At 46.8% G+C, this 12818-nt stretch overlaps 1 protein-coding gene across 1 annotated transcript in view; it reads right to left on the reverse strand.

Annotated features, from left to right (window-relative positions):
* Nucleotides 1-12818, reverse strand: part of jmjd1cb (jumonji domain containing 1Cb) — a 60173-nt gene continuing 47355 nt past the window's right edge. Inside the window, exons 9-31 of the mRNA XM_079577050.1 lie at nucleotides 12191-12661; nucleotides 11722-12034; nucleotides 10734-11625; nucleotides 10443-10631; nucleotides 10030-10199; nucleotides 9742-9898; nucleotides 7416-9594; nucleotides 6396-6597; nucleotides 5937-6151; nucleotides 5706-5858; nucleotides 5545-5634; nucleotides 5340-5467; nucleotides 5040-5268; nucleotides 4470-4687; nucleotides 4054-4389; nucleotides 3810-3978; nucleotides 3571-3661; nucleotides 3252-3382; nucleotides 3049-3171; nucleotides 2648-2787; nucleotides 2395-2571; nucleotides 1875-2006; nucleotides 1-1089 (exon numbers count right to left, since the gene is read on the reverse strand). Of these exons, the coding sequence (XP_079433176.1) occupies nucleotides 997-1089; nucleotides 1875-2006; nucleotides 2395-2571; nucleotides 2648-2787; nucleotides 3049-3171; nucleotides 3252-3382; nucleotides 3571-3661; nucleotides 3810-3978; nucleotides 4054-4389; nucleotides 4470-4687; nucleotides 5040-5268; nucleotides 5340-5467; nucleotides 5545-5634; nucleotides 5706-5858; nucleotides 5937-6151; nucleotides 6396-6597; nucleotides 7416-9594; nucleotides 9742-9898; nucleotides 10030-10199; nucleotides 10443-10631; nucleotides 10734-11625; nucleotides 11722-12034; nucleotides 12191-12661 (6998 nt within the window). The 3' untranslated portion in view covers nucleotides 1-996. The remainder of the gene's footprint in view (nucleotides 1090-1874; nucleotides 2007-2394; nucleotides 2572-2647; nucleotides 2788-3048; nucleotides 3172-3251; nucleotides 3383-3570; nucleotides 3662-3809; nucleotides 3979-4053; nucleotides 4390-4469; nucleotides 4688-5039; nucleotides 5269-5339; nucleotides 5468-5544; nucleotides 5635-5705; nucleotides 5859-5936; nucleotides 6152-6395; nucleotides 6598-7415; nucleotides 9595-9741; nucleotides 9899-10029; nucleotides 10200-10442; nucleotides 10632-10733; nucleotides 11626-11721; nucleotides 12035-12190; nucleotides 12662-12818) is intronic.

Here is a 12818-nt window from a genome sequence, read left to right on the forward strand (position 1 = left end):
GAAAAAAACGAAATAATCTCACGTATAAAACCTGTTGACCCTGTAGTTTAGGCCGCTGCACACATTAGGTTTAGCAGCTCGTGTTCCAGTCTTTACAAGCGTTTGTGCATATTTTATACAAGTTCATGAGAAAATCTTTTTGCAATTGTTTCCAAAATCCAGACGTGGGGCCTGAAGAAGCTGATGAAGAACGAGAAACCAGCCAATCTCTTGATAAATCCATTTTTAATGGAAAATGTAAAACCCTTTGAACTTCAATGTACAAAGCATGTAACACTTGCACTTTAAAATTTTAAATTGAAGCAAGCCATGTTTAAAAAAATACCTCAGTGGATGTATATATGTATATATATTTACATATAGTTTCAATCATTTTTTTAACTTCAAAAGTTCACCATAGTAAATCTTAACAAAACATAAACACACAATTATTTCTTAAATAAATTACATCTTTTCTGTAAATACTGTTGTGTTTCATCAAATGCTGAAGTGAATAGGCCTTTTGTTTGTACATTATACTTACAGTCTGTACAGTTTGGCAGTTCTTTGTTATGGCGTGAGGACATAGAGCATTGTTTCCCAAAGTTACAGGCATTAGCTGGTGTGCGTGTGCGAGTGTGTCCTCTGTCACAGTAGAGCCGTTTAACTCAACAATAACTTCAAAAACTGTACAGTCACATTTACACGAAGGATTTTCTTAAAAACTTTTCATAAAAACTATGAAATAAATACATCTTCACAGAGGAAATGAGTCACCATGAGAGAACGATCAGCAACAGAAAGGACACAAACAAGGTACAGAAGAAACACATTGCATTGGTCCTCGCCTCGCGTTGCCGTGGGGACGAGGAGACGGGGCGGAGCTTCTGCTGGTGATGCTGGGTCTGTCCCGCGTGAGGAATCGCTGCAAACTGTCACTGGTGTCACCCGAGTTCTGAGGGAGGCACGGGTACGAGGTGGGTGCGACGGGGCGATGGGTGACTCGGGACACGGGGGTTACGCGCTCTTTTCACTGTCGTCTGATTCAGTGCTGTTTCTCCTCAGGGCGCTCACGGCCTCCTTCACACAGTGGTACAGAATGTTCTTCACCTGTGAGCGTCAGAGGCACAGGACTGATTCAGAAATACTTCATACATTAAAGTTAGTCTATAACAGCCTATAATTTTAAATGTAGTTTGTACAGCTAAGGATTATACTGTGGTAACTGTGGCAACCCTCAGAATGCTGAATTTTGCACTTTTGGTTAAAATCTCAGTAATGGCCAGACCTATCCACACACAACAAATACTGTTACATATTTTATTTTAGTTTTAGTCTTAGTCTTTTGACTAAAATGTGATTTAATTTTAGTCGAGATTTAGTCTAATTTAGTCGACTAAATTTAAGACTAATTTAGTCGGCTTTGTATTTATAATATTCATTATAATCATATTTAATCAAGGTCCTCAACTTCATGGAGCTGCTCCACATGAAAAGCACAAACCTGTTCATTTGGCAGTGAATTTAAATGATATAAGGCTCTTTCAGACGGTCAATATATGTTTGTATGATTTTAGTCTCTCCTTTTCATTTTTATTTAGTCTTATTTAAGTCGACTAAAATATCTGGACATTTTAGTCATAGTTTTAGTCTCATGAGAAACTTTTAATTTAGTTTTAGTCCAATTTTAGTCGTCAAAAATATCGACAAAATTAACACTGACTGTTACAAAGTTCAACATTCTCTCTCAGCACATACTATGAAGTAAAATCCCAGCATTTAAGTCCATATCAGTGATTTTGTCCTTACTAAGCATTACTAAACCAGTAACAGAGCATCCTACATATCCTTTAACGCAAAACAAGGTAATAATACAGACGACGCAAGGCCAATACCTGCAGCTTATCCTCGTAGTTGACCTCTTCTTTGGTGGGCCGCAGCTCTTGAGTCAGCTGGAACGAGTTGGCCACGTGCTCCGGTGATACAAAGTCATTGATGACCTGAATACAGCTGTGGAGGTTCTGCACCTGGAGACGACACAAGCACAGTGCTCGTAAGTAATTGTGTTTATGAGTCCAGCGTGGTGTGGAACCCAAAAAATGTATGGTACCGTGATGGTTTATGGACTTTCAAAATGTGTAGGGCACTTCCAAGTTCTATCTATTACACAACTAAATCCAGGAAATACAGAACGGTGTACGTAAACAGGATTTGACGGAAAGTACTCCAGATAAGGTTGACATGACTCCATCCAAATAACTACTGGGCCCAATAAAGCACCATGGTTAATTTAATAGAAATTCTCCAAGCATGTTTAGTAGGTAGTTGTCTCAATGCAATAATCATTTTACTTAATTGTTCTATTCTGCATTGTTCCCAGTTCCCTGACCCCTCCCAGGCTCTCTGGTGTCGTACCTGGTGCATGGCCCCTGCCGGGATGATCACAGAGTCTCCCAGGAACTGCACCACGGTCCACGAGTGGACCCCATGCAGCTCCAGGAGGCGCTGCCGCTGCTTACGGCTCAGGTACCAGCCGTGCTCTCGAAGAGGGTCCTGGTCCAGAGAGATGTCCAGCCCCTGCTCCTTACACAGCTGTGCGGGATAGACAAAGATGAGTGGGGCTGTTCTCCAGTGAACGGGTCTGAATGAAGTGTGTTCATATACTGACCTTATGTAGGAATTCTCTAACTTTGTCTAAATCCTTGTTGAGGTAGATGTGCCACAGTGCCCCTGGTGTTTCGGACGAATCCTTTAGCCTCCGACGGACCCCTTCATCCAGGTCCTCCTCCTCTAACCGCTTCAGTACTCCTACAAACGAACAACTCGTGAGTGCCATGCTTGAGCCATATGTGCCACAGCAAAAAATAGATGAAAATAGTCAATTGTGAAAAGTTATGGGGGTGATGGTTCTGGATTACAAAAAACTTAAGTCCTGGTTAAGCTATGTGCCATCATTTCTGTGTTATTTTAGTTTTGACTTGTAACAAATAGTTAAGATCTAATATTAGTTTGTTGTGAGCTCAGTCTTAACCCCAACTACGTCAACATTGTCAGCAAATCACATCCTACCTGTTTTCGACAGAACTCCATTGCCTTTGGCCACTCCCACATAAACCAGAACCGACACCACATCTGAAACCTCTATGTGGAGGTGGGCTGTTCCGAAGTCCTGGTCCTGCGATGCGGCTACACCTGTGACAGCCAAAAAACGATGAGAATTAAGACATTCTCCAGCACAGGCTATTCATGCACGGGGTGGATATTGAGCGTACCATATGCACAGCAAAGACGAGGACCCAGATCTGGCCTGACAAAGAACGAAGGCAGATGAGAGGCAAGGTTCAGACTGCCCTCGGGGTCAGAGTACTCCGGCAAAGGCAGGTTCTTCATCAGGTCATCGTATCTGTGAACACACACACAGATCATTTAGAGCAGAATATTAACAATGTGGTGTAACTGTAGTATAATTCAACATTTGTGCAAGCCCTTTGTAATGGAAAGAACCTCTAAAATTACTGATCCCTCCTCCCAAAAATAGTGTGTGCCACCTTTATGAATGTCCATTTTGGGTGTGACTGTCTGTACTGTTACCTTGACGGCATGAGAGCCATGAACTCCTCCCCTGAGGGCCAGTCCTTCAGCCTGTACACCATGGGGTCTCCATCCTTGGACTTCGGCCGCTCTGAACACACATGAACATTTCTGTTACATCTAACTCTATAACGGAAATCAGCGTAAAACAATATTTTTATCTATGAATTCAAAGGTGAAAAGACCAAACACATTTAAATCTCTGCTGTTTGAAACACGCTCAGGAAAAATGAACTCACTGGTGATGTCTTCAAATCCGTCCCAGAACTCCTTGATGCCCGAGTTGGACACCACTTGGTCTTGGCAATTGAGGAGATCTCCTTGATGGTCCGCAAACTCCTGGTTGAAAGAGTCGGCCTTCCAAAGACTGGCATTCAGCCGCTTGTGTATCCCTGACACCAACACGGGCTGGAAGAGACGCGCACATGAGCAGGCTTTGACTCAGCCTCAAAGCCCCAGTTGCCCCAGGCTGCTGTCACTTACCTGCCCCTGTCGCCAGCTCTCTCTGAACAGCTTGCAGTTGTTCTGGTTGCGGTGGTCTTTGAGCCACAGCAGCCGCTTGTTGTTTAACCAGCAGTGGGGAATGTCTGGATACTGATTGGTGGTTTCGTCAGCTGGAGTGACAGACTTCTTCTTCTCTGTTTTGGTGTCGTCTGGAGCTCCAGCGCTGGGGCTGCTGTTATTGTTGATTATTACTGGCTCTTGTTTCAGAGATAACTTGGAGGCGAAGTTTTGTCGACTAGCAGGAATTTTATTCTCCACAACAGAGGCTATGATGTCATCAAGGATATTGGGCATCGTCCTTCCTCCTTTCCCCGTCTACAGCAGGAGACAGACACATCATTGGACTTGAATGTTTGGTGCTATGTTTGATAGTGAGGAGCTGTTGCGGCTCTTACCTGTGAGGCTGTAGAGTACACGGGAGCAAAGGCGATTCCTGCATCAGTGGAGCCCAGCTTCAGCTTCCCTGCAGTAGTGGTCAGGAGGTCCCTCAGAGTGGAGCCCTGCTCTGTGCTGTTGGCCACTAGAGAACTGCCTTTACAGTGCTGCAGTAACTCCAGAGCATCCGCCTCCTTCTCCTCCTTCACCGACTTACCCAGCAGCGACTCCTTGTTTTCTGTCGGGCAAAGCATGACCATCACAAACTATTCACTGTATGTTTAAGACATATAGCAAAATCAATGTATCTAAGACACCTGTGTTGTTTTACTATAAACATTTGGAATGAGCCAGTCTAGATTCTGTATCAACACTGCACAATGCTACTATTCAGTAATTGGTCAATATGGATTTCCATCATTTGAAATGCATGTCTTACGCATACCTCGTATGAGTTTGGAAGCAAAACAGCAAATACCCAGTTATTCAGCAGAGTTTTTGTGCCCCAGAGGGAAACTATCCCTTAACCTCCTGAATCACATGGTGTGTGTGGTGGTGGTGGTTCTGGTGGAGGTGGAGGTTTGTCTGACCTTTCTTCTCCTCTTTGGACTTCTGTTCAGCCAGATTGGCAAGAAAGTGCAAAGGAGACTGAGACTCTGGGGGTGTGCCCAGGCCACTGCCTGCGTCGCTGGATGGACTACTCCCTCCTCCGTTGGTCTCTGCTTTGTTCCCCGTCTGGTCTGACTTTTGCTGCTGAGCAGCACCCTCCGCTTTGACCACAGACAGCTTGTTACTGTGGTTTAGAACATTCTGCAGGACCTACAACACAGACGTGAGATATGAAGCGAGCCCACAAAGCCCACGCAGAGGGATTTGGGAGTCAGCTGTACCTGGGACACTCCATTGGTATTGGGCAGCTTGTTGAGGAGAGTCTGTTTGCTGGCTGCACAGGGACAGTGGGCTCTAATGTGATGCTTCTCTCTCGCAGCGTGCATGGAGGCCACCAGCTCAGTCAGCACTAACAGACAGAATCAACATGTTAACGTCATATGCCCCACACGTGGCTGACCTGTGAAGTCAGGGTTGAAGAGTTACCGGTGCCTGGGATGATCTGAGTGGGCATCAGATGTTTGTGGTCGTGGGGTTGGCCTTTCACACACTTCAGCCAGCTGTACAGTTCTTTGTCTGGACACATAAACACATTAACATGGTTGCAACAATCACCAAACAAACCAGGTCTTCAGAGGACAAGTCACCTTTTGAGCTCTTCTTCTCTTTGGCTTTGAAACAGTCCAGGCAGACCACAAAGCCACATTTCTGACACACCCAGTGGATGTTGAACAGAGTAGCTTCACAGGCGTCACACATTTCCCTCACTCCTCGTACTGCGCGCTTCCACACAGGCTTGGCTATAACAGACGAAAAGCACAAACTCATTTTAATTCTCCATTTGTTGGTAAAAACGTCTCACGGCATTGGGAACTTACCGTCCTTCTTAATCCAGGACACAGCCGTGTTCTCGGTGAAAACCATTTGGCAGAACTTGTCGCCTATAAAGCTGAGGATGTACTTGGCAATGTTTTGGTTGAGTTGACTGTCTTCTGCAGGCTTTGGCGCCCACAGAGAAAGGGCCTCGTCATCAAACTGGTCTGGAGAGGAGAAGCCATCCATCCGAATCACTCCATTTTTACTGAAGGAAAGCCTAAAACAAAACACACCAAACATTTTTAGTCTAAATCACTTCAGTACTCATACAATATTTGATCTTCCAAGTACCACAAGGCCTCGATCAAGATCAAACCAGGACTAAATTATGTCCAAACGAGGTGTAAATCAGCAGATCAAACCACTACAAAAATATATACGATATATATTACAACAGTCAGTGGAAAGAGTAGATGGACATAAACACAAAAAATGCACTGACACTGTGTTCGCTGACTCACCGTCTGAAATAGTAGAAGCGGCAGAAGACAGGAGAGTGAGCTGGCTCCTCGCCCTTCTTGGAGCGGATGACTCTGCACTCCCGACATTTCTGGAGGTTGGGGCCAATTTCTGAACACGAGTCGTCCTGGAGAAACGACTCCCCCGTCTGTTTTAGCTTCTTCACCTTCCTCCAGTCTTTCAACACAGAGCGCGGAATCCCATCTGAGAATACAACAATCGGCAAAACAGCCATTATAAGCTTTTGTTTTCCAGCGTATCATGTTCAACACAAACAAAAGAACTAATGCAGTGACTATCAAACCTTATGTTGATTTTAGGCCAGAATCGTTCAGTTGGTGATGCAGGAATGACATTTTGTATAAAGATATATCCTGTGAGTGTACTGAACACTTTCCATCCCATTTTACGAAGAGGGTTTCTAAATTATTCCTCTGCTGTGAAGGAGCCAAGTATCAGATCCCACCCAACATTTTTGTTTCATGCTTTCACTATTATTTTTTTGCATGTTTATGGACCTAGAAACCTGTATTTTTAGAAGCTGAATGAAATTGGGTAAAACATATTCTGAATGAACATGAATAATAATTGAATCACATTATTCTGTCTGATGTTAAGTTTTCAAACATGTAAAAAAGCACAAACCGACCACACCACTGACCATTATCCTACAAAAATGACTCTTTAACATCAATTCAAGCCCAAAATGGCCTCTGTGTCTTAAACAGATCACTTGCTGGAAGAAAAATGTTTCACAAACTTAAAAGTGTAGAAATCTCAAATAAACTCTATTCAAATTCTACAGTTCTGATTTGAGGTTTTCATTCATCATTATTTCATGATTTTCCTCAATGACAAATGTTATTTTGTTATTACCTTTTCTTAAAAAATAACATGTAAAGAATATCTGTACCAAATTTCCCACCTGTATCACTGAACGATTTGCTAAATTCTTACACTATATCGTACATTAATACATACATAATACTTGATATGATCAGTATATTTAAGAGAAGTCTTACTGCTGCTGGCCAGTTTGAGCTTGGTCTTCTCGCGGGCAGAGCGGAAGATGCCGTTGGGTTTCATGTCATCGTCGTCCCTGTCGTCTCCTCTCCTTTTGGCCATGTCGTTCTGTTTCTTCTTGTAGGTGGGTTTAGGCTGGCGTTTGGCACGACCCTCGATCTTGCTCTCACTGGTGTCTGAGTCATCAGCTCCGCTTTCTGAGCCGGACTCATAAGGCCTTTTGGTCCCTCGTCTGGAGGAGGGAGTCTTCCTCTCCTCTGCCTTATCCTCAGACTGAGCCCTGACACTGTCTTTGCTCATATCCACCTCGCTGGAGGTGGAGGCACTCAGGTTGACTGTGCATGGTTTGATCATGTCGGACATGGCTGCAGTGCTGTTAGTTGTGGCTGTGCTGCAGCTGATACTGAGGGCTGTTTTCTCTGTTTTGACAGCAGGAGGTGCTGAAGGACTGCTCGTCCGGTCCTCCTCTGAGTGCCGCGTTAACCAGGCTTTCTTCAGCTTGTGGTAGTTGTTTGATTGTAGAGAACATGTGGCTGAAGTAGAGGGCTGGCCATTAGGAATAGGACTAGATTTATTGGGGGTTGTAGACCCGCTTGTGGAGCTGTTGCTGCTACTGTCAAAAGAGGGTGAGGGTTGGCTTAGACGGGCTGGAGGAGGAGAGGGTTGTGTGGATATTTTTTCAACAAAATCTATACTAGACACAGAGGTCCGTGACTGGGCGGCTGCCCAGGCAGCTTTGTGCTTTTTCAGGTGGACAAAGGAGGAGGGGTATATCGGGCTGCCACCTGAAACAGAGCCACAGGGGCTGGGCTGAGGGGTCCCTGCTGCAGAGCGCCCAGGAGAGGAGGTAGACACCGCCTCTTGGTTCTCTCCTGAGTGAGCCAGACCATGGCTGTTGACGCCACCTCTCGGGGAGAGACAATATTCAGAGTTCTGGGGGGAGGACGTTGCTGTCCTACACACTGAGGCTGTGCTCTTGAGTCCAACACTCTCATGAATCCTTTTATACTGGACTCCCGAGTCACACAAGATAGAGTTCGACTGGATGACTCGGCTAAGTCCAGTGTCTTTAGCACCATCACCCAGCCTCAAGCTTTCTCCTAGGGGCTTTGCTGGGTAAAATCTTCCCTGGGGCGACTCCTTAGGGATTAGAGCACCAGATTTGTTAGCACCAAAAGAACTGTCGTACTTGATAGATGTTGAAGAGCGTACAATGACTGATGCTGTTGCAGCCTGAGGCTTGCTCCTTACTCCCCCTTTTTCCTGAATGATATCTCTACTTCTCCATGCGTCCACTGGACTCGCCTCTGCTCTGCCCACGGAGGTGTTGTGAGTGACAGCTCCGTGAGCCTTAAGGTCCCTGAGTTCAGGCAGCAGGGTGGGGGGTTTCTGCTGCTCCACGGAGCCCTTACTACCTGCTGATGGTAAACTGACTGGCTGAATGGGGGTAAGAGTTGGAGGAGAGAGACGCCCGCCATATACCACCCGCTCTCTTTCAGCCTCTTTTCGCTCCAGAGCGTGCTGAGTGGGAGGGTGGAAGACAGGCGCTCGATGCAGAGACGGCATGGCCCTGATCTGGGGGACCGTGGAGGAGGACAGTGGGGAGATGACAGGACTGTGGCGCTCTATTCTGTCCAACCCCGTGTGAAGTAGGTGGTGAGGCTGCACTAGTGCCACCTGCTGGCTCAGCTGCTCCGTGATCTTACCAGCCAGACCCTCGGCTCCTTCAGGCTGGTGCTTTATGAGGGGCGGAGGCTTGGACAAAGACCCTTTAGCGTTGTAGCTGCCCAGAGACAGCACTCCAGGACTGGGCACAGCAGCTACAACACTCGCCACAACACCAGATGCTCCGATGGACACTTTCTCATAAAACGCACTGTCCTTAGATGGATAGAGTCTTGGGGGCTCATTCACTACGCTGTTGGACAGAGTAGTAAAGTAGTTGCTTTTCTCTTGGATGACATGTGGATGTGCGTGTACAGGCTTGTGACTGGGGGAGGCCAGAGCAGATATCCGGGAATGGAAGCTGTGTTCTCGAGTCAGGTCTCGGTCCCGATCGAGGCCTGATTCATGCGATCTCTGGATCTTTGCGGTGAAAGGTGCCACCTCAATGCTCTCCTTTAAGATCTGACGATTCTCCTCTTTGTATTTACTGACCCGGTCTGTCAGCTGAACTGTGCTGTCCTGTGGAAACAACAGAGAGATATCAGACTTTCATAAGTAAACTAATCAAATATCCTCTTCTGCATTACCTCTATACTTGGGTAATTACAGTGTTGCTATGATACTAAAATAACTCCTATGTGAGCTCAAAGAGGAGTGTACCTGTGCGCTGCTGAGCCGTGCCTTGCTGTGGTCTGGATACAGCCTGTGGAGGTGCTCTTTTCCTGTGGGGGTGCGGCTCCTGTCACTCTGCTCCTGTTTTAACTGGGCCAGGGTTAATGTCCTGATGGGCTCCATAAAACTCTTCTTGTCAGAGTCACTGTAGGCACAAAGTGGATATATATGTAATTATTTAGTATATGGGATTTTACGTACAGTTCATAAATACACATTCATGAGATACAATTTCAATCCATGGCAAATCTGGACACGTGTGCGGTCAGTACTTACTCTTTATGGATGTCCATGCAGGTTTTGGACAGGGGGGGGCTGGTGTGTGAGGTGATCTTGAGTAGGGGGCGGTGAGCATCGGCACTGGCTGGTCGCACGGGAACATGACTCAGTAAACCCAAAGCGTCTCCACTGGTAGCAGCTTGATGCAGCCAAGGACTGCCAGTGTTCTGCAGAGACACAATGCACACTCTCACAATATCTGTGTACCAACGGTTTAGGGAAGAAAGGGAATCTTATTTGTGCAGCGCTTTTCACAAGACACGAGTCACACAAAGCGCTTCACTCCAGACTAGGAGGGAGCAATAGACCCTCTGACCACCATCAACCGCACTCACACTAGTTTACTATTGACATCCATCCACACATACTCCATCCATTCAGGTCATCTTCTTTATTGAGGAGCAACATACCCTCCTAAGAGCAGCCTCCGAGCTCACTGGGTTTTCAGGGTGGACCCACTTGGCTGCATGCGTCAGGTTGAGACCTGGGGGGTATGACGTAGGTGTCCCATTTGGGTACTGCCAGAGGATCGGGTACAAACCCAACCCAGCTGCTCCACTATGAGCCTGGGCCAGAAGAGGAGGTGGATGGCCTTGTCCCTGAGGAAACAAAAATATATCTTTAATCAAAAAGAAAAGATAAACCCTGCATGTCCCAGTGTGCACGCGAGTCTGACAGTTTAAGTAGTAATGGAGGTAAACCTGAAGGAACTGCTGCTGGTGGGTCAAAGAAAGATGTCCCAGAGCACCGGGCGAGTCCAGGCGAGGGGGGCCCGCGAGTAGGGAGGCGGATGCTGAGCCCATAGCAGGGAGAACCCCCGGAGGTAACAGGTGTGGATGAGGTAGGCCTGAGGCATGTGGGGGGGCCAGGAGGTGAGGGGTGGGTGTAAGGCAGGGTGAATGAGGCGAGGGGAGGGCATGGAGGTGGGGGTGCAGATATGCCGCTACGTGATTGGTTGAAACTGAGGGAGTGTTGTCGGCGTCAGAACGAACAAGTGCAGGGTCCCTATAAACAGAAAAAGGCTCATTCTTGTCAATGATCAGAGGGCTCTTAGTGCTGGTTGGGGTGCTGCGGCCCGCTGATTCTGAGCGAGACTGAACCGGCTTAAAACTGGAGCGGGGCGTGTCCACCAAGTCCACTTTCGAGGACAAACGACCCACAAGGGGAGGGGAGGTATTTGGGTACCGCTGCATTTTATGTTTAGACACCTCCGGAGAGGTGTTTGGTTTAGGTCTAGAAATGTCCAACAGTCCTGGGGAGGGCTTAGCCCTGGGATGCTCAGGGCCACTTGGGGGAAACATTTGTGTTGAAGGGTGGCTGTGACTCTGAGAGTGGCCCTGAGGAAACGGAGGATGTGAGGGGTGCTGTGGTTTGACTTTGGGGGCCTCGGGGGGCATAGGTTTGGGACTAGGGCTCTTCTTGTCTAAAGTGAGGCTTTGATGGGGATGGGATGGCTGGAGCTGGTTCTGTCGGCTCTCTTCTACAGATGGAGGTGGGCTCCTGATGCCGGAATGAATGTGGCTGTACGGTGTTGGCTGAACTAAATGAGGAAGATGTGGCTTCTCCACAGTTTCTGCTATGCATGTGACCGCCCTGAAAAACAAAAATACAGTTTCAATCTTACGTTTTCTGTTTTTGTACCAATAATATACTGAACCAAAACTGTGCACCCCTATTGTTCACTCTTACCTGATAACCTCAGAGGGAGTCACTTCAGTCTTGTTGCTAGAGCTTTTAGGGACTGTGATGCCGCCTCCCAGAGTGCTGTGGGGCTGCGGCGCAGGCTCTGGCTCCCTGCGGTTCTCGGACGGTGAGGGGGGCACGGGGGGAGAACACACTGGCGAGGGGTTCAGGGGCAGGTAGGGCGACAAGGAGGTGGACTCAGCCTTCTGTGATGCCAGGAGAGCGGACACCGCCTCTGAGCTTTCCTGATCCACTGTGGCCTGCGCCTCATCTGTGATGTCAATCACAGAGCTGTTGTGGAGGCTGGCCTGGGACAGCCCTGCAGGAACAGACAAAAACATATACACTAGAAACTATTGCTCTAAAGAGACACACAAATCACTACACATCAATCATGTTTCAGATACACCAAAATGAATTACAGATGAATTATCGATGTCCAAGAATGAAAATATATAGAAACCATCTGACATACCTTGTGGGGACTGGGTGATCTGTGTAACTGCCACCAGCTCCTCCTCTTCTTTAGAGATGACCTTATTTGCCTCCTTAAGAACTCCTTTCTTGCTGTCATCAGACGACTGAAGCTCCGCCCACGGGGAGAGGCGGCCGATTAGTGAGGAGTTACTTTTACTTCCCTGGATGAGTGGTTTCTCATCATCCTCCATTTTAGAAACACTGAGTTTGACATCACTGTTTCGAGTCTTTAGCTCATTCTCAGAGTTAGTTTCAGAGGAGGAGGACGATGAGGATGATGAGGATGAAGAAGAGGAAGATGAAGAGGAACAGGAGGAGTGGGCGGTCCTCTTGTGAGGGTTTTCAGAATCACTGCTTTCCGACAGGTCTGACGTAATGTCCGTCTTAAGTCTCTTAGGTCCTGCCTTCTTTTCATCTTCATCTCCTTTTCGCCGCTTGTTTATCGCCAGCTTGGCCTTTGACTTTGAGTCTAAAAGAGAAAAAATATTTATTTATAATTACTTGTACTAAAGAGCAATATCTAAAGAGTGTTACATAGATACAGCACAAAAGGGCTTCATCTTGCTTAAAAAGGGATAAGGGCGTGGGTTCAGCTGACATCAAATGTATTCTTTATATTTTATAAT

The sequence above is a fragment of the Gobius niger genome (assembly GCF_951799975.1).
Source record: "Gobius niger genome assembly, chromosome: 19".
Taxonomy (NCBI): domain Eukaryota; kingdom Metazoa; phylum Chordata; class Actinopteri; order Gobiiformes; family Gobiidae; genus Gobius; species Gobius niger.